The sequence below is a fragment of the Copadichromis virginalis genome, linkage group LG23 (assembly GCF_057382275.1).
Source record: "Copadichromis virginalis isolate Kocher_CV1m ecotype Utaka linkage group LG23, C_Virginalis_male_GT1.1, whole genome shotgun sequence".
Taxonomy (NCBI): Eukaryota; Metazoa; Chordata; class Actinopteri; order Cichliformes; family Cichlidae; genus Copadichromis; species Copadichromis virginalis.
In genome coordinates, this window is record NC_140639.1 from 39,201,837 (window position 1) to 39,227,507 (window position 25,671).

The 25,671-nt window shown below is 41.0% G+C and overlaps 1 protein-coding gene across 1 annotated transcript in view; it reads right to left on the minus strand.

Annotated features, from left to right (window-relative positions):
- mgat5 (alpha-1,6-mannosylglycoprotein 6-beta-N-acetylglucosaminyltransferase) overlaps nt 1-25,671 on the minus strand; it is an 87,397-nt gene that overhangs the window by 36,423 nt on the left and 25,303 nt on the right. Inside the window, exons 3-9 of the mRNA XM_085449604.1 lie at nt 25,089-25,165; nt 20,624-20,713; nt 15,386-15,457; nt 12,508-12,669; nt 9,568-9,737; nt 8,960-9,094; nt 2,160-2,293 (exon numbers count right to left, since the gene is read on the minus strand). Of these exons, the coding sequence (XP_085305730.1) occupies nt 2,160-2,293; nt 8,960-9,094; nt 9,568-9,737; nt 12,508-12,669; nt 15,386-15,457; nt 20,624-20,713; nt 25,089-25,165 (840 nt within the window). The remainder of the gene's footprint in view (nt 1-2,159; nt 2,294-8,959; nt 9,095-9,567; nt 9,738-12,507; nt 12,670-15,385; nt 15,458-20,623; nt 20,714-25,088; nt 25,166-25,671) is intronic.

Sequence of the window (25,671 nt, forward strand, 5' to 3'; positions counted from 1 at the left end):
TGGCGTTGCGTAACACTGGATCACCACCTCACTTGGCTCACTGTTGCTACTTGTGGAGGAGCTGGTTAGGCCTTTCAGAAAAAACAAAAAACCTCCCCATCTCTCTGTCTTTTTAAAACCTAAAGACTTCCAAACAGCAAACGCAGCTCATCTCATTGCTTCATCCTCCATCTTTTTTCTCTATTCTTTAATAGAGCGACAAAGCCCCGCCCACCTAATAACAGGCTGCTCCGCTACCTGGCTAGCTGAACACAGCAGCTGTTGTGTTTTTGTTATTTATGTGAGACGGTGCACATCCTGGGATGCGAGACAAATTTCACAAGTTTTCCCTGACAAAGTGAAATCAAATCAAATGTCACTCTTTTGCGCTGCATGGATCTACATAATTATTCCGTCAAATCTTCAGATCTTCCGATTATTAATGACTCGTGTTAGGATACACAGCCTATATGAATACAATTTGTACACTAGAAAACTCTCTCTGCTTTCCCAACTCTGAAATAGATTAATGAGTTCATTTGGTCTTGTCTTATTGACCACAGGCCACACACTCCCAATCCCCCCCTAGCCAATGATTTATCCTTATAAATGAACCAATCCGAATCTAGCATAAATTATCGAGCCGAACTCAATTACTCCGCTGTTACATCTCCCTTCAATATGTGACACGGAAAAACAGTTTGATACAGCAAGAAATGCGAGTAATCCATTTCAGAGGAGTTCTGACTGTTGGGCTATGAAGCTGTGTTCACACTCTGAAGAGCTAATCTGAATCACCATGGTTACAGATTATGTTTAGCAGTGAAAATCAGTACTTCTTAGAGAGCATTTTAAGACAATGAAAAAGTCAAAATAAGGTCACAAATGTTTTGGCTTTCAAGTTAGTATTAAGCCTACATTACTTTCTTTTCATGCAGGAAAACTGAAATTAATATCAACAGGAAAATGTGGGCAACTATAAGACTTTTTAGAACCTTTCTTCATTTTAATTCAAGGTTTAAAGAAATAAACTAAAAATAATAACCCAAAGGAACGCTGAGAAACTCACTGAAACGATGTGAAGCTGACGACGCCACTAACTGTAAAGCTAAAACAACGTGATGAGCAACAGCAGCTCCATATGCAAAAACAATGTGTGCATAATGTGAAAATATTAAATGTTCAAAGTTTCAAACAGCAGACTTCAGCCTGAAGGCCGGTGTAACGCAGCACAATGCGGGGGGGGTTGTTGTTCTTGTCTCTCATGTCTAGAAGTGAGGCAATTCTGTGGTTTTAACACTCAGCCCAACTGCTGTGCACTTGTTTCACCAGCGATATCATCTAACCCAGCGACTCTCGACTGGATTTTGTGCAAAGGCTCCAGTGTTTTATGAGAAAGACATACCCTATTCAGTGCACAATAAGCTATTCAGGTGCAGTGGCATTCTGGATAGCTCCAGGCCTCACCTCGCAAATGGAGGATTTGTAGGGGTAACATTTCACTTTCTCTTAGCTATGGGGAAAAGGTCAGTACTCCGGGGATGCTGGCTCCCTTTCCTGCCGCCGCTCATCCGTCTCAATAAATGCGGCTGATTACACAGTGATCCCACAGCAGGAGCACACACACACACACACACACACACACACACACACACACACACACACACACACACACACTACATCCTACATTCATAATCACAGCAAAATGGAGAGCTGAGTGCCTGACCTCTTACTTACTAATCTGCTTGATGAGATTCCATTAACTCGCACTGTCCTGGATGCTCAGAGCGTGTTTTATGCCTCTTCTTTTTACAGAAACTTCAACATCTAACTGACCTGTAGACACAGATGACAGCCAGGAGTGCTGAGCAGTTAAACTGATTTATGTTGCAAGCGGCCTCCTACGGCAGCTTGACTTTATTTAAACAGCAGTGTGGGTCACTTGGAGAGGTGATGAAATCTTTCATGTCTTAGTGTAAAGAAGACCAGTGTTATTCTCAAACACTAACATTCTTAGATGCACATGATTATCCTGCTGGCTCAGAGATGATGGGTTTCATTACATTAACTATTTTATAAATCCTGCATTCAATCAAATGGCTACAGCTTTCTAGTCCTCTCAGCGACCGTTAACAGTCGGCTTTGCAGAGAGCGGGTGTGCTTAAAATCTGCCGACTTACGAAACATGGTGTTGAACTGCTGCGGGTTGAGGTTCCACTTCCCCCAGGGCGTCTTGTGGCCCTTGGACTGGGCATAGTGAGCGTGGTTGAACTCTGGCTCAGTCCCAAATGAATCCAGCACCCGCAACATGCACCTGTGGAAAAACAAAACAAAAACACACAAGTTTAGCTCAAGAAATAAATGCTGAAGTTTTTGTGTTAGCTTTTGAATGACACTATATTTAAATTTGGAGCTTTAAAAAGCTAAAAACAGTCTTTGTCATGTCAGCGCTTGAGACACATATCATCCATGTAAGAAAATGAAATCACAAATATAAATCCTCAGACTATGATACTGAGGTTTGTTCTGAAGGTGTGGCTGTGAGGGAACATCATGGCTGACTTAAAGGTCACAGTGTGGGATTAATTAGACCAAAAACCAGGGGAGGGAATTGTAAAGAACTTCCTGACCTTTAGTGAATGCACAGCACGGAGTTAATCTCCACAAACAGATATCTGCATATAAATATGGAGAATCTGTAGGAAAGAAACAGTTTTGGCCCTAGAAGCTTTCTGGTTTCCAGTTGTAGTGTGAGTCACGACTCAGCAGACTACACCTGCATGCAAGTAAACAGTCTGTGTGGAAAGCAAAAGAGGGGGGCTCACTGCTTTTATTACCTTCTTTTAAATGTATTTGCTTCAGTGTTCTCATTATAAACAATGCCTGGTACATGAAAGAAGAAGTGTTGGTTTAGATATCACGTATACATTATTTCAATATCGGGTAGCTACACAGACGTTTCCAAAACAGCGATCATTGGTCCCAGAGGCTAAATCGAGTCAATGATACAGACTGTATAGAAAAGATGGATGTGGCCAATGTGATGTTATTCATTGGTTTTTAAGCCCGAGTTGGCATTTCAGCAAATGCCATGTCATTTATTTATTTATTTTTTTAGAGCTAAACATAAACATATTGGAGGCACTCAGCTTGACAAAGCTACTTGCTAATTCAGAGAAAGCTAACGGGTCAACCCGCGAGTAAAAATAGGACAGCAGCTTCCTCGTATCAACAAAAATGAACAAACAAAAACAAAAGCATTAAAAAAACAACAACTGGTGGCTACATGCTGACTGTATTGAATTTTTTCACATTCTATGACTGATTGTAACTTGTGGTGACTACATGGTTGCCCAGAGCTTGATAGCATTGCACACTTTCGCCACTTTTAATTGCGATTTCACAGGTTGCCTGAAAGGAAACAACCTTTCTGCAATCGCTCCAGAGACGTTTTTTTATGAATGCAGACATAATTCCAACATGTAACTATCAGTCCAGATGTAATTGTAATAGCCATGTGAATCTGAGTTAAATGTGAATTTCTGTCTATGCAGACAGCAACAGATATGTGATTGTTGATGATGTATCACAGTTAATTGTTATATTATCAGAAACATGTTGCATCTAATCGCAATTCAACGGCAGATTGAAAGCAGACTGACTCTGTCTTATAGGAACACTTATGTCACATTTAGTGACAGTGTTGGTATGCCAGACAATTTTGCAGGAAAAAAACAACTTAACTGAGAACTTAACTTTATATTAGGGCAGCACGGTTCTCCCCGTGTCCATGTGTGTTCTCTTTGGGTACTCTAGCTTCCTCACACAGTCCAAAGACACAGAGTTACTGGGGTTAGGTTAATTGGTATTTCTAAATTGCCCATAGGTGTGAATGTGAGTGCAAGTGGTATCTGTGTTAGCCCGGCAACAAACTGGTGTTACCGCAGTTACCGCAATACTAACAATAATGCAAAATGTTAAAAATTATAGTAACATTGCATTGTGGGGTATTTCCACCTCTATTATTTGGGTTCATTTTTCATTAGTTAGGCATAAAAAAATCATTGAAAAACATAAAAATTAATATCAAGCTGCTAATCTTGTCCCCACTGACTAAACCCCCCTTCCTCTTTAGACTGCTATGTTCTGGTGGATTTTCTCAGAGGTAACTAAAGTTAAGTGACTTTCACTTTTTGGTCATGGTACAAAACTCAGCATTAATAACTATGATAACAAGAAGCCAGGTGCATATATGGAAGACACACAACCACACACACACACACACAGACTTTGATTCAGTCACTGATTGCCTCTCCGCCCACCCAGACGCTGTGCAGCTGGCTGTGTGAACTGTGAAACACCCTGGGAGAGTGAGGAGGTTGGAAACAGATTCGCCAAGAGGAAACTTTAAAATGAAAGCAGCACAACAACATGCCCACATGCTATCTCTAGTCACTCCAGAGGAAAACAACCCTCATCCGTCCCTGGTAGATATACCCTTAACAGATGGGGTAGTGCTGCTGGAGCTGTAAAACGGTGGCCCGTGAGTTGTGGGCGTCATAATGTGGCAGGAGATGAGGCTGTTTAGCTGAAGAAGTATGTACTTGGTGATACTCGCTGCTTTATTTCAAGCTGGGCTATTATTGTTTTTGTTTTTTACAGTATGAGTCCGATTTCCCCATAAACACCAGCCAAATAAATAAATTATGATGATCGCTATAGTAAATGTCAGTTTCCTCTCATATCATGGTTATCTCAGATGCGACACAAACACATCCAACAAACACAGTCAGTGAAACATTTGGTCTTCAGCTGATCTATCTGACGGTCTGTTACAGGTCTGCACATGCCTGAAGCTAAACACAAGAGCTGAATGATAAACAGAGATATGAGTTAATGGTTTGTCTAATAAAAACGTGAAAATTGTAACACTCTTAACTAATTGTTATTATTTTGGGGTCCCACTGGCTGTGAACCATTAATGTTCCTTTATAATAACATAGGCTCAGTTCATCCTTTAGTTCACTGTATCCAGTAAATATTAGGCCATAAAGTAATCGCTATAACATTTCTGACATGCTAAACAAGCTACAAACTGACCTAGTAAGAAGAAAGACAACTAGTTTGATTTTAGTTTAATTTAGCTACCTGTGTTGAAGCTGTACACACAACATTACAAATGATATCAGGATAGAAAAACCAAAATGCAACGCTGTCGCCCAGTCTATGATTGTGTCCCTCGATGTTACACAGTGTTATCAGATTAGGATAACATTAGCAACCCAGTCCTGAGATAAGATTATGACCTGCAGCCAGTCTTGGTAAATTCTTGTAAGGTATATTTTGTTAGACTCAGCCTTTATTGTCTCACTCAACACAAAGTTGAGTTAGTTTGACTCAGTAAGGTCTACATTTCAAATGTTAACTGAAGTAAATGTGAAAAACCTGTTAAGTCTCGATTTAAAGACTAGATGTTTCCATAGATACCACAAATTCTTGACAGTGGCTGTGTGTGAACAATGCTACGATGGCACGACAAAAATGTCAACGTCTATTACCTACATGTTTCTATTTAAGGACTTGCAAGTCATACCTCTGCACTGACACAGTAGAGAAGGTAAACAACAGCATGAGTCACAAAAAAAACAAACTTGCCTACAAAAAAAAAGTTGTCAAAACAATAGAAACGGCAAAATAAATTGAACAAAGGAAGAAACAGGAAATACTTGTATCAAGACTTGAGTCTTTTGTCCCATGTCTTTCACCTCAACCCCAAACAGTTGTGGCAGATGACTGCTGTTTCTTCCTGTTAAACGGGAGTTTTTCCTTCGCACTGTTGCCAGCTGCTTGCTAACAGCAGGTAGTCTGATCGCTGCGGTTTTTTCTTTATTATTGAAAGGTATTTACCTTACAACATAAAGTGCCTTGAAGCGACTATTGTTGTGTTTTGCTGCATTATAAATGAAATTGAATTAGATATTGTGCTTGAATAAACAGGCTGCTCCCTCGCCACAGGGCTCACTACAGCAGGTGGCTCTGCATGTCTAATTTGTCAGAGATTTAAGCTGGACTCCCTTCGTGACACAACCCCAGTGAGGAACCATGTCTCTAGCTGGAACTAAACCAGTGACCTGGAGCGAACGTGTTAACCACTAGATCCCTGGAAGCGTGTCTGATTAAGCAAGGCGATGAAAGTATTAAATTAAATTGAACGATAGGCAAACACCTGTTCTAGTTTTTACCAAGAAAATAACAACTTGGAGTATTTTCATTACAGAGTAGTATGAAACATAAAGACTGATGGCAGGAATAACAAAACAGCAATCACAAACAGCTTGGACAGACTTGTTTGCTTTGTCCCATCACACAAAAAAAATATGTGTTATTATTAGAGTTTATTGCTTTTAAGAATTTGGGGTCTTAAATGAAAAAAACAAAACAAATCTGGCTTCTTCTGTACATCGGGTACCTCCCTGCATGAATATAAAGAAAATAAAAGGGATTGTGGGATTCTCAGGCCTTAAAAGGAAGAGATATTATTTCCCAGACTCTAAGGTTACACTTAGTGGAAAATAACTTTTCAGCCTGCACTCCAGGTCTTCTTTCACAAAAGTGCATATGAAGTATACAGTGACACAAAGCGCTTTGACATAACTGTTCAATAATGGTGGGAGAATTAACACCAATAACATCATCTGGACCTTAATTATACCTGAGGCTAAGCCAATTTCCTCAGGGCATAAAGTGAGCGGATGCAGGTTAAAGTGTTCAGTCTCACACAAACAAAACCTGGTGACAAGCAGGAGGAACCGACAGAGCTATTACTGCCCCAGAGTTATTGTTCCTTCTTTTTTCCTGTCAGTCGGCGCTGACAGGAGGCTCTTTTCAAAACAAACCGGGAAGGCCTAATCTACAGTCCTCAGTGGAGCAGTTGGGGAGACAGAATAGAATTGGTCACAACATCATGAACAACAGCTCCTTGGGCCTTTTGGGAAATTGTGGCAATGTATGAGCAGAAAATAGACTCTTTGTCACAACGAGTGCCAGACAAACCTCGACCCAGCGACATGTGCCTACGTGAGGGAAGCTGCTGGCAGCCACAGTTGGCAGCAGTGGTGTCCAGATTTTTACATGAGGAAAGAGAAATGATATGAGAGCCCTCGATAGCTATACATGATATTTAACTGATAGCTATAACAAAGTAAATGACATGAAATCTAGCTGTTTAATGTGACCGATTTTATTTTCTCATTAATATTAAGCCCGCTGAGCCAACACACAAGCATGCTGTTTTATGTCTTACTTTGGGATGATTGTTAGAAATCATAATATAAGTTAGCAAGCTAGCAACTTTTAAACTTCTGAAAGTAAATATTTAACTGTAATACATCAGACATCTCTACTTATGAAGGATCGGTACCGATATTCGGTGCCGTAATTGCACCGGTTCTGACATAAACGGTAGTAACCAGACCGAAAAGCAGCGCACATTCTGGTGCTTTATTTCAGTGTTTTTTTTCTTGAGAAGTCATACACTTTGGATTCTAGCCAATCATTTTACCTTTCCAAGGATAGTAAGCGGGCCCAGGTATGTACGTTCTTTTAGAGCAGAGCTACAGATTAAAAATGCCCAAGGCGAAGTGGTCAAAAGTCTGGCTGTACTTCACAGCAAAAGATGCAAACTCAGCAGCCTGCAACAAGTGCTTTAAAGTGATACTGTGCAAAGGAGGTAACTCCTCGAATCTGAAGAAACACCTGCTGACGCATAGCGTTTTTTTAAAAGCCGAGAAATGCACCGTATTTGATAGCTTGCTGCAAGACCTCACACCGAAGACATCTACTGTGGGTGGGTTGCCTGTTATCGGACCCGAGTTAGCAACATCCCCCAAGAACCCGAAGAGGAGAGTCCTGGCCCCTAGCCCTGTCAGTGTAGCAGAAATGATGACGGATGATGATGGCAGCAGCAGCCGTTCTTTTCTGGGCGAGTAGTTTAATGTTGTTCGTGTGTAATTTACGTTGAGTAGGCTAACCACGTTATTACATTAATGCATGTAAGGTGAACTAGCAAACACTGTTGTAGTTACATGCGGCTGTCTTCTTGTTTGATGGCAGATACTCCCTTCATGTTGTATCAACAGAAAAGGCTAACTTGGTTATCATTTTGCAGAAAAAAGAGACTGCTAAAAATAAAAACATAAGAGGTTTTTGGACAAAGTTTGTCTTCTCCATTCTTTAAGCACCGGTTCGAGCACTGTTTAAGCACCGGCACCGTTTCAAAAGTACCGGTTTGGCACCGGTATCAGATAAAACCTAAACGATACCCATCCCTACTTATGAATGATTTTTAGAAATCACAATATATTATTTAAGGACACAAGCTAGCAAGGTAGTAAGCTAGCAGCTTTTAAATTTGTACACTAAATATTCTACTGTAATACATGTTTTTCTCCAAGATTTCTAGTCGTGTTTGAAATAGTCTTACCATTCACAACATATAACACATATGTATACTCTGGAATGATTTTTTTTTTTTTTTTACAAATTATAATGCATTACTGGAAAACACTACTTAGGAAGCTAGCAAGCTAGCAGCTTCTAAACTTCTGGAGCTTAGCAAGTCAAGAAATTTTAAAAGGAAATAATCTTCTTCCTTCTGGCACCTCCAAGATTATCAATCTGCCTAGGTGTACGCCAAAGGCAACCTCTAACTTGGAAGTGCCCAAAACTGCTGCAGTTCCTCTAATGTCCACTTGAGGTTGGTTAAAAGGCCCAGCTTTACTGGATTAAAAAGCATGTTTGCGACATGGTGGTGCAAAGCACTTCGGCCTTTGTAGCCAAGGATGGAACGAGCCATATGGATGTAAATCCTGGATCCAAATCCCACAGTGTTTACGTTCATGTAGAAACCTGACAGTCAACACAAGGTGATGTAGAAAATGAAGTTTAATGGCCTTCAAATGTAAAATACAAATATACTTACTGGTAGTGGACCCAGGAAGGCCCCAGAGTCTTCTTAAACTGGGTCAGACCCACGATGTCGATGTATATAAGCTCTACCACTTTATCGCCCTGCGTGGGGCAGCTGGATTTGTTTCCCATAACCTTTCGCATGATCCTGTAGAAAAAAGAAAAACAACAACTCTGATTCAGCAAATTGATCCACATGTCAAACTAGTCAGCAGGCAGCCACTGCATTTAATTTTACTAGGCAGGCCATTGATCAAAGCCAAGCACGTATACAACAGAGAAAGGAATCTGTCAAACTCAGGATTAAGGATTGTGATTTGGTTTGGAAATTTTGTCTTACCATCATCATCATCATCATCATTATAATAGAAAAAGACAAACAACTTTGTTTAGTCAGACTGCTGACAGTTCATAATGTGAGCTACTACAGGAGTTTTAAATAAGTTTACACTTTGTAAATAAGATTAATACTAATGTTAAAGGTGTTGGTTTGACTATACAGAGAATTATACCCATATAGCTGCCTTTTACTCAATTATTTATGAACGATCATCCTCCACACGAGTGTTCTTAACATCAGTCCACCTTAAATAGACAGTTTAATAATAATAATAATCTTACTCTTTGAGCTCATTGAGGGAAGCAGAGATGCGAATGTTGTGGCCCAGCAGGTACAATGTGGTTATGAGGTCACTCCACTGGACCAGCTCCCCCAGTGGGCCCCCACTGAAAGCATTTTCTGCAATCTTGAAGCCTGACTCCTTGGTCAGCAGACCAAGATGGACCAGGATCTGACGGAGGAGAAAATAGGAAAATAAAAAGTAAGTGCAGGAACTAATGTAGCGCAGCTTTTCATTTAGAAGATGAGAATACTTTTTAATGTTTGTGAATGTGGAATAAAAGGGCGATCATAAAGTTTATGAAAGACAGCAGTAGAGCAGGGCGATATGGCCAAAAATACTTATCACGATATATATTTGAAAATTTGCGATAACGATATAACTGACGATATAATTGATGCGAGACAAAATACAACTCCACAACATTACTAGCGCAAAAAGACAACCTTCCATTTATTTTCACTTAAACAAGAAGCTGGTTTTTATGTACATTAAAGCTTTATAAAAATGTAACAGTGCAAATGCAAATTCCTTGCTGAAAGTTTAACCAAAAGACATTTCCAGTAGAAATGGGCTGACATATCCTGAGCATAACCATGTATAATATCCACTGAAGTTAAAAAGAGGTGCTTTGCAACATTAAACTGCAGTGTGCAGTACGCATTTTTCGGACCATAAGGTGCACGGGATTATAAGGCACATTAAGCGAAACAAAGCAGTCAGATAAATCAAACTTTATTAAACTCATTCTTCTTGCTTCCTCCACTTCTGTGCCATTGATTCATTAATGTTGAATTCTCTGGCAGCTGCTCTATTCCCATGTTGTTGCAGTATATTAATGACTAACCTCATATTGTGGATGGATTATCTCAGTTGTTCTCTTGACTGAAGTTTGGTCCGTTTACAGCATCCTGCCATGCGATTGCATTTGTCTCTAACTATCAGGAACCTTAACGTTAACTTTTATAAGTGGAAAAGTGTTAGTGTTCGTCCTCCAGCTTCACTGTTTATGCTATGCTAACATAGCTGTGTCGCTAGCGATCACGTAGCACATCATTATATACCAGCTAGCCCAACTTCAGTAACCCTACAAACGTCACTGCTGTTTAGTTTCCTGTCTTCATTTATGTTGGAAGTGATAGCAGAGCTGTATGTTTGAATTTTTTCAGAAATCTCTCAGTCAGAACATGCAATATCATGCTTAGGTAACTAGCGAAACTAACGAGCTAACTTCCGTTAGTTTCCTGCTAACTTCTAACTCCGTTAAATGTAATAACTTTTGTTTTCATGGATGCCTGGAAGTTAAACTTCATAGTTACACCTGGTAAAGCAGCAATGCTGATCGTTTTATTAAAGATGAAAGAAGTTTTTAACTCTCAGTGATGCTGCAGTGTTGTTTGACCAGAAGCATACGGAGTTTAGGACCCAGATTACTCCCAGATTTAAGAGCATCTTAGTCCGACAAATACGACAATAACGACGGCCGCTTGCATGTTCTGCAAAAAAATGTGCTTTGTCGTGTATCTGATGGACAAACACCAAACCAGTTCCACATCACTGAAGTTGCACCATTTTTACAAACCAATTCTGGTTCATCTGTTTCACTCAACAATTGGCCATGTGCGTATGAAAACAAAGGCACTGCGCATGCGCGTGTTACTCATATTCTATCGCGATATTTCATTTTCCTATCATTGCCTAACATTATACCGGTATTACCGTGAACGGTATAATATGGCCCAGCCCTAGACAGCAGTGACTGAGCCATTTCTTTCTTTCTTGTTTTGACTGTTTTGAGCCACCGTAGCCCACAAGAAGAGTGGACAAATAAAAGACACGTTACTGGTTTCCTATCTAAAATAACTGGTTAGATTATTAAGAGTGCAAAATGTTTACAGTGCTCATTATAATAAGAGGTTTTGCTGTAAAAGCAGTTCTAGTTTTTCCTATGCTGACAGGTGAGCAGTGTCACATGCTGAGAAAACGCACACAACTTAAGTAAAACATGAACACACAGGATGGTTTTCAGCTGCCGAGCGGGAACATAGTGTTCCACAGTGGGAGCTGAAAGTAATAGAAGGCTTTGTTTGAAGTGACCAACACACATTTCACTGCTGACAGCGTGAATTCCTGAACAAATCAGAAGCTGAAATTATCACGAGAAACTGTTCTTTGTCTCATTAGAGACTGAACAGATTCAACAAAGTGGGTGGAAAAAAGCAACGGCCGGGTAAGATCGTGAGATTTCTTGTTTCTTGTACTCTTGAGTTTCACATGAAGGGGACGCTGCCTCACTTCAGCACCACGGTATCAAGGGAGCACGATGTGAATTATTCAGAAGGGCCAAGGGAAGTGTGCAGTTATTCAGAGCTGGGAGCAGCTTCTAGCTTGGGACACAATGGAATATCTGTGTCAGTCCTTTCCCAGCATCAGCTCTTCTCTGAGCAGAAGTGAGGCGGTCTACAAGTGTGTCAAAGTGTGTTTGGGTGTATATCGGTATTGGTATACATAAAGGTGGTGCATTCATTTCAACTGGCTGGTTGAAAGCTAAAAAAAAAGCTGCATCCTGCTGACTTTTAGGTAGATAAATATTAACATTTCACTTATTCAGCTAGAATATTTTTCTGAAAAGCACCAGTCTTCCCTTTTAGCTGACTAAACTTGGGAGTTTCACTGCATACTTTGGTATTGTGCCTCCATCTTCTACATATAATACACAAACAGGACACTGAGCTCACAAAAGCTTTTCATCCATTACTCTGAACGCTGTCTAGAGGGCCTTTCCTGGCAGAGAGGAAGTGACACATTTATGTCGGAGCCTGCAGTTACTCTTTACAAAACAACTGTAGCACAAAAAACAAACAGCTTCTTTTCGTCCCTGAAAACAAAACCTGAGTGGACAAAAGCTCCGGCAAACTACATCATCATCTGTCATGCCCACCTTCTTCTTCCGCCGCTTGCCCAGGTTCTGCTTTGCAGCCAGCGAGCGGATGGCGCTGACCCACGGCTCGGCCATCCGTTTGATTCTCAGCATCATCCAGCGGAACTCCTCCCGTTGTGACATCATCCGGTAAAGCTCCTCGAAACTGGTCCGGATCTCCGCCTGTGTGGAAACGTGGACACAAGTACAGCGACTGTAATCTGATAACGTGCGCGTGTTGGTCCACAGAAAACATGAATATCAACTTCTTTAAAATCTCTCATCAAGACAGTGATTATGTTCACTTTGTTATCTGCTTCACTTGTGTTTCTTCATGGCTGCTTGGTTCTCCTGCTGCAAGAAAATCCCAAAGCAATCTTTAAAATTTTATCTAATGTAATTCAGAATTTGCAATATTGCCTTCCAAGTTGCCAAAGGCTTGTTTTCTTGGAGTGAGCTCCACTAATACAAGATCCCCAGCTCAACCCCAGCACTGTGTAGCTACGATTAAAAGGTTTATCCAAAGTGACTGAGTCTCGCATTGTATCTCCTTGGATCGGCAGATGGATTAAACGGATGGAGACAGAAAGGCGGAGCTGGTCTGCGGAATAGGGGGGTGGATGAATGACTGGTGAATCTGGGCTTTAATGTGCCCTATTTGTCCTATTTTTTTTTTTTTTAAAAGAAACAAAAATCTTATACAGTGAGTTATAAGTACATATAGTGAATTGAGAAAGCACTATACTGTAGTTATGGTTACGGGAACATCAGGTGCTGAAACATTTGGAGCGCCAAGTGCTCCCTGTTACAAACAAATGTCTAAAGGGAGAAGAGGAAGAAGGCTTAACTGTGCAGGGTTTGATGATTCCCACAGAAGAGACATACAAAGCACAAAGAAGGATCACTGCTACTTTTTTTCTGGGGGCACAGATTTCAAGAGACGGGACATCGTCATCAACTAAATGTTTAATAAAAAGGTTGTGAAGCAAAGCGGCTCATGCTGTGAAACGTCTATCTGCATGTTAGTAATCTTGCCTCTGTTGTGAGACTGCTGACTAACTGCTAGTCAAGCTGAAGGATGGAAATAAACGTGAGGTCACAGACGGCCACGGAAAGGGAAATAGTGTAAACACATTCAAATATCACCCCGTCTCATCTGAATATGACGCTGAGCAGAGTAATGTGCTTTGTCACATCTCCCTCCGCTCTCGTCTTTCTTTCCCTTTTCCCTCTTAACCCTCAACCAGTTACAGCAGATGGCTGCCCCTCCCTGAGCCTGGATCTGCAGGAAGTTTCTTCCTGTTAGAAGCCAGTTTTTCCTTCCCACTGTCGCCAAGTGCTGGTTTTCTCCAGAACGCTGAAGGGTCTTTCCCTTCCAGTATAAAGTGCCTTCAGGTGATTGTTGTTATAATTAGGTGCGATATAAACAAACCTGAATATAATTTTTAGGAAAAGAAGTGAAGCTGTGAGTGAGGCGGCACTAGTGGGAGAAAGATAGAGTGCTAAGGAGAAACCACAGTGCCATTACTAGCTGCTAAGGTGGCTGAAACAAGGTTGTAGCGAGGCATTAGCATTCCTCATCACGACAGGAAATCGCTTGCACGGATTGAAGCTATTAAAATCTGTGCCTGAATTAAAAACTCCAAAGCCTGTCAAATGGCATGTCCCCGCTACTGATGGGTCAGTGCTGTTGATGCTTCCAGAGAGGGGGATGAAGAGCGCTTAATATCGATTCACCCAAAGCAGAGGAAAAGGCAGGGGGAGGGGGAAGATACAGTAGACTTTGTACAAGCCAGCAAGCAAGCTCTGTAAGTGGGATTTGACTGAGCTACCGCATTGGCACAGATGCAAGATCATTATTTCAGATTTGACCCATGGTTCCATCACTCCGGCTTTCGTCTTCTAGAGGCTAAACATACCTCGATAGCATAAGCTATCATAAGCTATCGAGGTATGTTTACAGTTCAGCTCAGCCCGTTTGCTCATTCGCTGGCTCGATTTTACTTTGATTGGTTGTAAAGGCAGCTTGAAAAGCAAACATTTTAAAATGTTAGCTATTGGTGGACAGTTTTTATTGTTATGAGACTTGCTTTCACCTGACTACCAGTTCTTAGTATTTTAATCTATATTACTGTCTGCTCTGCGGCTAACGCTAAGCAACTGATATACAGTGCTGAAGAGAAAAAAAGCATTTGCCTGCTTCCCGATTTCCTGTTTTTTGCATATGTATCACACTTATACATTTGACCACATGTGTGCTTAATTTTACTAGCCATTCATTTCAATAGAGCCTATCTGACAAAATGAGGTCAGCTAAAAGGAACAGATCATCAGTATTGGTTCAGTAACTTGCCTGAGAGTACTTCGGCAACCATGCTGGAGCAGCCAGCGATCAAACTGCCAACGTTCTGTTTAACCGATGACCTGCTCTACCTGCATACAGAAACCCCTTATTTCTTAATATGAAATATCCTATAAATGAAGCATAATGGAGTAGGTCTAAACATGTAAGGAAAATTAATCCTAATGATAAAACTTGCCATCACGCATACAAGTATCCATGAAATCCATTCAGTTAAATGGACCACAGCTATGGCATCTGTGTTGTAATGCGACACCCGAACAACCCCGGCATAACGGTGCCTAATAGATATAGGCCGACCAAGTAGATTTTTTTTAATAGTGAGCAACTGCAACTGGTTACTCTCACACAAGCCTATTTTTATAACAACACGAGGGGTTAGTAGCGAGGGGAGACTATTATCTCTCCTGTCTGAGCAGTAGCTCATGATGTGAGAGCCTCTGAAAGGTTCATCTCGAAGGGCAGCTGAAGTAGTTCAACGGTCCATTGTGTTTTCAGTTTACAGTTAACAGGAGATGTGTGCTGTTTTTCTCTCACCTGGCCTCTCTGGTCCATTTCTTCATTCAGGGTCTTGGCTCGCCAGGGCAGACGAGGACACCAGTTCTCCACCTACGGAAGAAGCCCAAAACACCTGTTCAGTTTACAGCTTTGTTTTTTTTAATCCTCTCAAGTTCATATATATGTGATTATATAACACTTTTCTTCAGCTCTTTGCATTAGACAGCAACTCAAGACAATTTAAAATACTCCTCTTACTTAGAAAGCATTTAATGGATTGGCTGTATGTTTCCAGCATCATTACTGCTTTACATTCTCGACACGACGGTTGTGCTACTGTTCCTCCATTTTTAGAGGTAGAAGCTTTGGCCTTCAAGCTCAACTTCTTCAGGGAAAAAAAATTCCACTGTACATTTAAGCTATGGCCATTCCTGCCATTACAAAAGTAGTTTTCCTTAATTCTCCGTCTGCCTGTGTCACTTACTGCTTTCATCTGGATTTTCACAGATTATACACCAGTGCTAAACTTTACTTCAACCATTTAAGCAAGCTTCCCCCTCGTCCCCACCAATTATTTATTTCATACATGAAACAAACTAATAACAAGAAGAAAAGCACTGGACCAAAAAGAAAATGAAAAATGCAAGAAACTATTATTTTGTCTGACTTTCTGTTAGAAACCACACGTCTCACAAGGTTCAGAGTGCATTCACACCCATTCAAACAGCATGTCCTTCAATAAACAAAGGGTTAAACAGCAGGTGGGTGTGGCTTCTGTGTTTACGCCAACAACTGTCTGAACATATGAAGCAGATACAACTGCTTCATATGCAGGTACGCTGGTGTGATCTGGGTGGTAAATTCTAGCTCGCAGATGAGTGGCTCCTGTTTGATGACATATATATGTTAACACCTCAGGGCAGGGATTTGGTCTTCTTCATCCAAAACAGCCACATCTTGCTGTACGCTGTGTTCGTGAGCCGCTGTTTACTTTTAATGATGTCTTCCTGTTTATTTTAGCTAGGGAGATATGTTCTAGTTTTTTGGTTTGGTACTTGATAATATATGAGGGCCATTGAAGGTTTAAAAATATTAATAAAAATAATGAATTAAGGGGGGGAAAAGCAAGAAAAACCCCATAAATGTAAAAGACTAATGGCCAAACTTGTGAGGACAAAAAACAAGACTTTATAAGGAAAAAAATCTTAAACTTAAAAAGGAAAATCCCTGTTTTCCAAGAACAAATTCACAAGCTTATGAGAAAAGATTCTAAAATTTAGAATTGTGTTTTAATCATGTAGATTTACGACTTGTTGGATGACTGTTTTTTTGGGTGCGTGTGCGTCCCATATGACCCTTATGGACCATTGATTTGTTTGTTGTTTTGGCCCACTTCAATCTCCTTTTTAACTCCTCCAGCTTTGTAAATTTACTTTCATACAAACACAACATATATCAACATATCAAGGAGTTGTCCCTGTGGCTGTTTGGGGAAGAGGACTGGTTTTCGTGCTGTGTCTCTGCCCTCCATAGACGAGGGAAAAGTACCCAACTGTTAACGCTAGAGCAACACACGGGTCTGTAGGTAGGTGAAGGTGGGACACAGCCACACAGCTGAGGATTTGCCTGATGCTGAACAACTGCCACTCTGACTGCAGTCTCCATATTCCATCCTGTTCGTACGCCTGATTTAAATCACTTCTTCTTTCTCAGCAATTGCTTGTGCAGTTCCTTCCTCTTCATCCGTTTGTACATACAGATGTTTATGGAGAAGTGAAGTTTAATTGTGTCTGTGAAGGTTCTCAGTCATCCAGGTCATCGTAGTCAAAGGAGCTTGCAAAGAAAAGCGTCTGGACTTCTTTAAGTTGCTTGAAGACGTTTCACCTCTCATCCGAGAAGCTTCTTCAATTCTAAGGTCAAATGGTGGAGAGATCCCTTCCCAGACGCCTTAACGCCCACTCACATCCTGGGCCATCTGACCTCAGGAATTCGCATGATAAGGGGGGGCCAGGTTCACAATGAACACACCCGAAACTCTGGCTGATTGGGACCCACGCCCAGTTTCCCACCTTGGCTCAGGCGATTAGAGGATCATCAGGGGGTCCTTTTGTCCCTCTGTGGGGGGTCACTCCCACTAGGTTTATATCTGGGACTCTCCACCATTTGACCTTAGAACTGAAGAAGCTTCTCGGATGAGAGGTGAAACGTCTTCAAGCAACTTAAAGAAGTCCAGACGCTTTTCTTTGCAAGCTCCTTTGAAGTTTAATTGTGCATTTTGCTTGTCTTGGCAAAATTTGGCTCTGTACAAGTTGCGAGTGTTTACTGTCAATCAGCAACACACCACCATTAGCTAAACCCTGACCTTCTCCCGCTGACATCCATCCGGATGCGCTGCCCCTTTGCAAGGTTAATGCAGCGCTTGACACGTATGAATTATACATGGTAAAGGGTGTATGATCTGAGCTTGAATTTTTTTTTCCTCTTAGCTAAGAAGAACTGTAACACTAGAGGTGAAGAGTGAAGGATGTTAGCTTAGCAGAGAGTCTTTATAAATGAATGAATATTCTTTATTGTCATTGTCACAGGTACAATGAAATTGAAAGATGTCTCTGGTCAGTGCAACATCACAAAAGATAAATACTTAAAAACTATAATTAAATACTTAAAAACTATAATGATAGGATATAAAAGATAGAAATACATATAAAATACAGTATTCTCATACCGTAGATACACCCAAGCAATCCAGGCCTAAGGCCCCATACAGACACTCAACATACGACCTAGTTGATATATCACTCAAACAATCAATCACTCAATCAATTTGTTAGCGCATCCAACAAAACATGTCTGAAAGCATTCCAACATCAAGGGCACAAATGACAACAGGGGCAATGAAAGTCATCTACTTTTAGTAGCATTGAGACATGATATTGCAATTGGGTAGAAACTGTGTTTGAGTCTGTTAGTCCTTGTGTATGTTGTTCTATACCGTTTACCTGAAGGCAGCAGTTCGAACATGGAGTGTCCAGGGTGTGAGGTGTCCTTTATGATGTTATGGGCTCTTTTGAGGCAGCGGAAACTGTGTAGGTCTTTCAGTTTGAGGAGAGGGCAGCCGATTGTCCTTTGGGCAGCGTTGATTACTCCCTGGAGTGCTTTCCTCTGAGCCACTGTGCAGCTAGCGTACCATATGCCTATGCAGTACGTTAGTATGCTTTCGATGGAGGCTCTGTAGAAAGACACCAGCAGTCTCTGTGTGATGTTGTTCTTCCTAAGCACTCTCAGAAAGTACAGTCTCTGTTGTGTCTTTTTCAGTAGCTCAGAGGTATTCACACTCCAGGATAGGTTTCCCTCTATGCTGACTCCCAAGAAGCGGAAGTCTGCCACCCTCTCCACACAGTCGTCGCTGATGATTAGTGGTTGGATTTCTGTCTTGTGTCTTCTGTAGTCAATTATGAGTTCTTTGGTCTTTTTCGTGTTTAGGAGAAGGTTGTTATCCTTGCACCATGAAGACAGCCGCTCCACCTCATCTCTGTAGGCAGACTCATCTCCCCCAGATATGAGCCCCACCACAGTAGTGTCATCTGCGAACTTTACAATGGCGTTGCTCTGGTGGGCGGGGGTGCAGTCGTGTGTATAAAGCGAGTAGAGCAGTGGACTAAGCACGCAGCCCTGTGGCGAAATTCTGACAAATATTTCTGTTTGCTTCCTGCTTCCATGAATAGAAAGACGAGGTTTCTCTCAAACCTAATGGATTCCACTAATGTCCATCTCGCTTCTATTCCCATACCGACCAAGCCAGCTTTCTGCCTTCTTTACCAGTCGACCGCTTTCAGCTCATATACAAAATTCATAAGAGGCTGCTGACCTCTCTGAATCTGAAATCCTACTTTTCCCAAAAATATAACGCCTCAAAACAAAACAAACATGGAAGAGCTCTCTAGTTGAAGCTCAATTTCCAACTTTAGAATTAGTTGATGAGACAAATTTAAGGAAAACTCGTCCAAGAGAAACGAAAGGCTCGCTGATCAAACGTAATCAGCTGCTGTGATCTGCGGAAGATCTTTGAAATGAGAAATCAGAGCGGAAGTTTAATGTGAAGCAAAGCTGGGGGTTTTTTAGGGTTTTTTTTTTTTTGGGGGGGGGGGGGGGGGGGGGGGGCAGACTTTAATTAGAATTAAGGAAAAGATTAGCTCTGTCGCTACAAAACGAGTACATGTCCGTGTTTGGGGCAAAGATAAATCATGCAAAAAATTGAAGGTCTGAAAGTGTCCCTTGAAGGAACTCGTCAATAATGAATAATCCCTCCACCGTGGCTTTTTCCCCCTATTTGCCGGGACTGAAGTGAAGTCATTCTGAATCTCTTTTCATATGCTGCAAACTCATCCCTTGAAGGAGTGCCTCGCACATTACCACATCACCCCCCTCCCCACTGAATCATCTCCTCGTTCTCCCTCACCGTCCTCCTCAACACACTAATTTGCTCTCATGAAAAATGAAATCCCCCTTTTACCTCTACTTATTTTTAGCACTTCATTCTTTTGTGATCACTCTCAGTTTGCAGGAATGTTGTCAGGCCACTCTGGGTATGCAGTATCCATTTTTTACTGGTTGTCTGAGGTTTTTTGCAGCTCTTATCGTACTTATTGAATCCAAAGAGAACAAACCCAAAGCACAAACCAAAAATATACCGCAGAAAGAGACCATGCAAGCAGCGGGAAAATAGATCAAGCAACTGCAGGTTTCTGAAAAGAATGTAAGACTCTTCATTTTTCGAATATATGCAAAAAACAAGAATGTTTCATCACAACGTTCCTCTGCTTTTAAGGGAACCTGTTATGCGTTTCCTTATTTTATGCAATGCCAAGCAAATCCTATTTGATACATGAGCTTTGAGACCTCTACATCATTGTGATTTCTACTCATTTCTGCTTTTTACATCTGAAGGTAGGCAGATTAAAAGAAACCAGTAAAGGAGACAGATATATATAAAAGCCAACTAATGAGAAAACATGCAGACACACAGAGACGGACACTTAGCAGCATACAGAGAACAGTGGCGTATCTGAGGTCCAATGGTGTATCTGCCATCAATAAACACAAAGCCTGTATATAAATGGTAAACAGTAACCAGCTTGTTAAGATGCTGGTCAGGCGCTCATACACCAGTGCTGCTTTTGCCGTGTTGATTTTGTACCACATGAAAAGTAATCATGACGATGTAATACAATCAGTCTTTTTTATCTACATTTATTAACACAAAAAAGAAGGATTTACCTCGCTGAGGTAGATGAAGAAGGAGCAGGTGGATCCATCCACGCCGTAGTTGGCGTAGCAGCCGTCAGAGCGCCACATCTCCTTCATCCACTGAGAAAGAGGAGAAGATAAATGTGAGACGGGCATACTGACCCAACATAAACTTTAATGTCACACGTATATTGTAAGAGCCACAGACTGTATATAAAAGACCTCCACTGCTGAAACTACAGTGATCGTATCTGAATGAGAGGGTGATATGTTTGAGAGCAGCCTTACTAACTTTGTGGCAACTAGGGCTGCCACGATTAGTCGACTAGTCACGATTACGTCGACTATCAAAATCGTCGACGACTGATTTAATAGTTGACGAGTCGTTTGAAGCTTTGTAAGATCACAAAAGACGCAGGAATAAGTAGTAGGATTTAAGAGTGTAATAACAGACTGAAACAGAAGATGGCAGCAGTGCATGTACAAGGATGCCAGGTGCCGTTAAACCCCGAAGAAGTAGCTGTGTCCCAGAATTCATAGCGCAGCCCAGCTCAGTTTCCAACAATGGCGGCAGCTAGTTAGTCTTAATATTACTTTTATTATTCTTTCTGGGTCACAAAATAAACGTTTAGCATATTTTCAGGCGAGAATACTTTCAAAAGCGCTCCGACTTTTTCAGAGACGTCTGTCACCCACTAGCTCGATAGCTAGCCGGGGGCAAGGCTCACTAGAGCCCGTGAGAACGCCGGACTCCCGGCAAATCGTCTTCAAACCCACCGCCGTCTTTCGCTACTCAGGTTAAACATATATAAGTGACTTAGATAACTTAAAAATGTTATGCTGGGCTTTTTTTTTTTAGTATTTTATTTGTTCCTGAGTAAATCGGTTTGGCTGAGATTAAAGTTATAGTTTTTACACAGCTGAATAAACGTCAAGCAGACAACTGATTATCAGAAGTGTGAGATGCTCGAGAATATTCTCCGGTGTCCTGTTATATTTTAGATAGCAAGGAGTTTATTAAACTTCACCGAAACAATCTGCAAATTTCATTAAAATTTAATAAACCATCAACTTGTCTTTATTTTTAGTTAGCACCTTAAACACTTAAAGCTGTAAGCTAATGATAGTTATATAAGAGCAGATGCATGCTGGTGCAATAAGTTTTACGTCCAATGGATGATGATCTGATTAGTCGACTAATCGCAAAAATAATCGGTGACTAGTCGACTATCAAAATAATCGTTTGTGGCAGCCCTAGTGGCAACCTTCATGTGTGACTGAGTGGAAATCCTTCAATGTGAAAATGTCATTCTTCACTGAAATGGAAGAATGTAGAATGTCCTCAATAAAATGTGTGGAAAGCCGGGATTGATGGAGACTCTGGATGCGGACTGCGATGAGAAACTCTTCTTCTAATTTGATGTCCGGGGGGCAGATTTCTGTGGCACTGGCATTTCTGTGGAAGTGGAAGGGCTGCTGAGCTGAGATGTGGACTGACAGCTATCCTGCTCGTAGGCTCCAATACGTCATGCATGGTGATTTGCAGTAACCTAAGGGAGCAGCGCACTGGCAAACAGAAAATCGACTATTCAAAGCGCTTCCTAGTTGGGAGAACTGGCAGATGGGCTCGGAGTCGTTTGGAAGGCAAATGCATAGAGATTGCGTTACTTTAAACAATGACCAAAAAGAGTTCTGTGAGTAGGAGAAAATGTATTTTTCAGATGTTTTACTCATGTGAAATGCCAGTTTACTGAATTTTGATCCCTTTTCTGAAAGGAAAAAGGAATTCATGTGCAGCACTCGTGTAGATGGTGTATGTGTAAGGAAAGCTTTAACATTTCCTCAGGCCAAGTTGGAAATTCTAACAGTACAAATGGAAGATTAAGAGTGGCTGAGCAGATGGTGTGTATGATAGTCCCCCATCAGCTTGAGGGACACAGACTTGCCAACACACAGACAAAAAACCAAACAAGACAATGGACAAGCATTGTCTTGTTTTACATAACACAGCATGTGTTATGTGTTTTATTTGGGTGTATGCACCTGTGTCTGCCAGTACCCGTCTGCCCCAGAATTAAACCTGGCTGTCATCTGCTCATCCGGCCTGCAGGTACTGTACAGCAGTGTCATGTAGGAGTTTTGGGAAGTATGCATTCACAACAACAGTGATGTGTTAGTTGTTTAAAAGTGAAGGCAGCAGTGTGCCATCACAGACTGAATTAACTAGATAGAAAGCACTTTCTTATTCCCAGCTCCATCTCTTCAATCTCAGACTGTACTAGAGTAGCTATGCATGAGTTCTGCTTCGAAATAATCCTTTTTTGCTTTATGATGGACTTTGGTCCAGCCCCCTCATTTCATCCACTGTTTAAAACAAGTCATTTAAACAAACTTTCTTCTGATTGGTTGCCACTTGCAAACAGGTCTGAACAGCAGGTGGGTGGGGGTAAATGTGCTCAGGTCGGGCTGAGTGTCTGAGATGACCATATTAGGGATATCATCTCTTGGTGTTGTCATACAGAGTCAAGAGTGAACAAAAATAGTCAAACTGTGTGACGTTTGAGCCAAAAGACTTCACACACCTCACAGCTTACTCACACATTGTTGTGTTCCTAAAACCATCATGAACCATCTTTGCTCTGCGGCAGGGCCCATTATCCCCCTGAAAGATCATGGATTACCGTTTCCATAATAGGGACTGTCTTCTATCAGAACCGCCGTTAGGGTTTTTTTTTTAGCAATTTGAGCGACAGTAACTCGTCTGCTTGATCCGACCATGACCCTGTCAGTTTTTCACAACTTTTCCTTCCTTGGACCACTTTTGATAGATACTGACCATTTCTTACTGGGAACACCCCACAAAAGCTGCAGATTTTGAGACCTGGTCGTCTACCCATCACAGTTTGGCTCCTTGTCAAACTGGCTCAAATGCTTACAGTTGCCCATTGTTTGTGCTTCTAACACTCCCTAATACATCGCCCCCATGAACAGGTGCTATGATGAAGAGATAATCAGTTATTCATGTCACCTGTCAGTCATAATGTTATGCCCGGTATCTAAACACACTGTATATACGTCATATAAGATAACATATAAATTAGCTTGTGCAAAGGATTTAAGACAAAGATGAACTTCACTGCATAACATCCTGAGTTCAAACTAAAACTTGTTATGTGTCTGAAGTCGTTGGACGCCTTGGAAAATAATATTTAGCTGTCCTGTGTACAACAGATAATTGACTAATTAACCGATTTAATTGCACTCAGTCACCAAAAAAATGCAAAGAACTCAGCTTATCAGGCTTTAGCTTCACTGACTGTGCAGGCAAGATAATTAGGTTCACACCAGATGAAAAGCATCCTCCTTCAGGACTTTAGGGGCTCTGCACTTTTGTAATAAGAGATCTTATTACGACTACATATATGCACTGAGTAATTTAATGCAAACAACTATTAAAAAAACATTCATTAATCATTCACAATTATTCGAAATACGAGCCGGTGGTGCTCTTTTAAATCTGTGTGGGTGTTTCCAGCTTCAAGCTGCATTGCAGATTTTTCCTGTAATAAAAATGCAGAGCAACAAAAGTGTTTCCCAGACCTGAGTTGACCTGAGTAACAGTTATCCCAGTCTATCTTGTGATCCAGGCAAATTTACAGAAACAGGCTCTGAGGTATGTTTTCTCTCCTTTTGTTAGCGAGTCAGAAGCGTTACCTCGTTAACGGCAACGTGTTTATAACATATGACAGATTAAAAACGTAGAGCACAAACTACAAGGCTCATTATATATGAGATGACTGATGTTGTGTGGTGCTGAAAAGAAGCTGAGGGAATCGGTTGCGATCGGTGTGACATGTGGGTTACATAAATGGTTCTTCAGTGCATCACCATTTCAATCAAAACAGCATCATTACTAACTGACCTCAAATACCTGGGCCACCCATAAATTAACACACAGGTAGGTATGCAGAATGTAACCTGTGCCTCTTAAGGCCATGATCTGGCAGGAAACACTGAGAGTATTCACAGGAATACTCCACAGGCTACTTTTAAATAATAATAAAAAATACTACAGGAACATTAATAAAGATTACGTAGTTTTTGTGCTGATGAAAATAAGGCGTGATGATGGTGTGCATGTTAATTAATGTCCAACCTAACAAACTTCAGACCTGCAGCTCAGAGTTTTATTGGCCCTAAAATTACACCTTTTATTTTTATATTTTGAATATTAATGCAATTTAATAAACTAATTAACGCCCTTGCATCAACTCTTTTTGTCCACTGTCCATGTAAAAGCTATAAGCCAGATGCTGGTTATGTTTTGTAGATTACACTGTCATTTGTTTTCTTTTCTGTTCGCTATGAATTTCTGCAGGCAGTTCTCCTTTCAGTAACTCGTCTTTCACATGTTTCAAACCTCCTTTTCAAAGCTGTGCTCAGAGAGTGGGATGGAGAGGCCTGTTTTTAATGTGTGTTTGCATGTTTGATTCACCTTGAGCTTGCCCTCGCAGTGAGGGAAACCATCCAAAGGCGGCAGCTCGCACTTCTCCTGGGCTCCGTTTAGGAGGTCTGGATAAAGAGAAAGAGAGAGAAACTAAATCAATAAGGTCGAGTCAGTCAGCTCCAGAATTCTTTATCTGTCTGCGTGGGGTTTTTTTGTTTTGTTTTACTGGATACATCACTATTACAGTGGATATAATAGAGACACAAATATTAACATCTGCAGTTCACACTGATGGTCTGAATTGTGAGGGGAAATGAAGCATGTGTGGAGTACACAAGGCCCACACACAACCGTGTCACACATTTATCTTTCTAGCTCCAATCACACTGTCAACACCTTCTTTATTTCCCCTTCTGTTGACTGCTAACTAGTTTACATTATAATACTTACAATAAACATGTACTATGTAGGTCATTAGGGCTATTGTGTGCGACTGCCTACATTCTGAATGACCTATCAGATGTCTTTACAACACACAAAGAATTTTAAATGCAAACACGTGAATACAAAATCTGTTTTTATTTTTGATCTTGTTGATGTTTATCCACTACTTCTTATCCTTAGGCTGTAA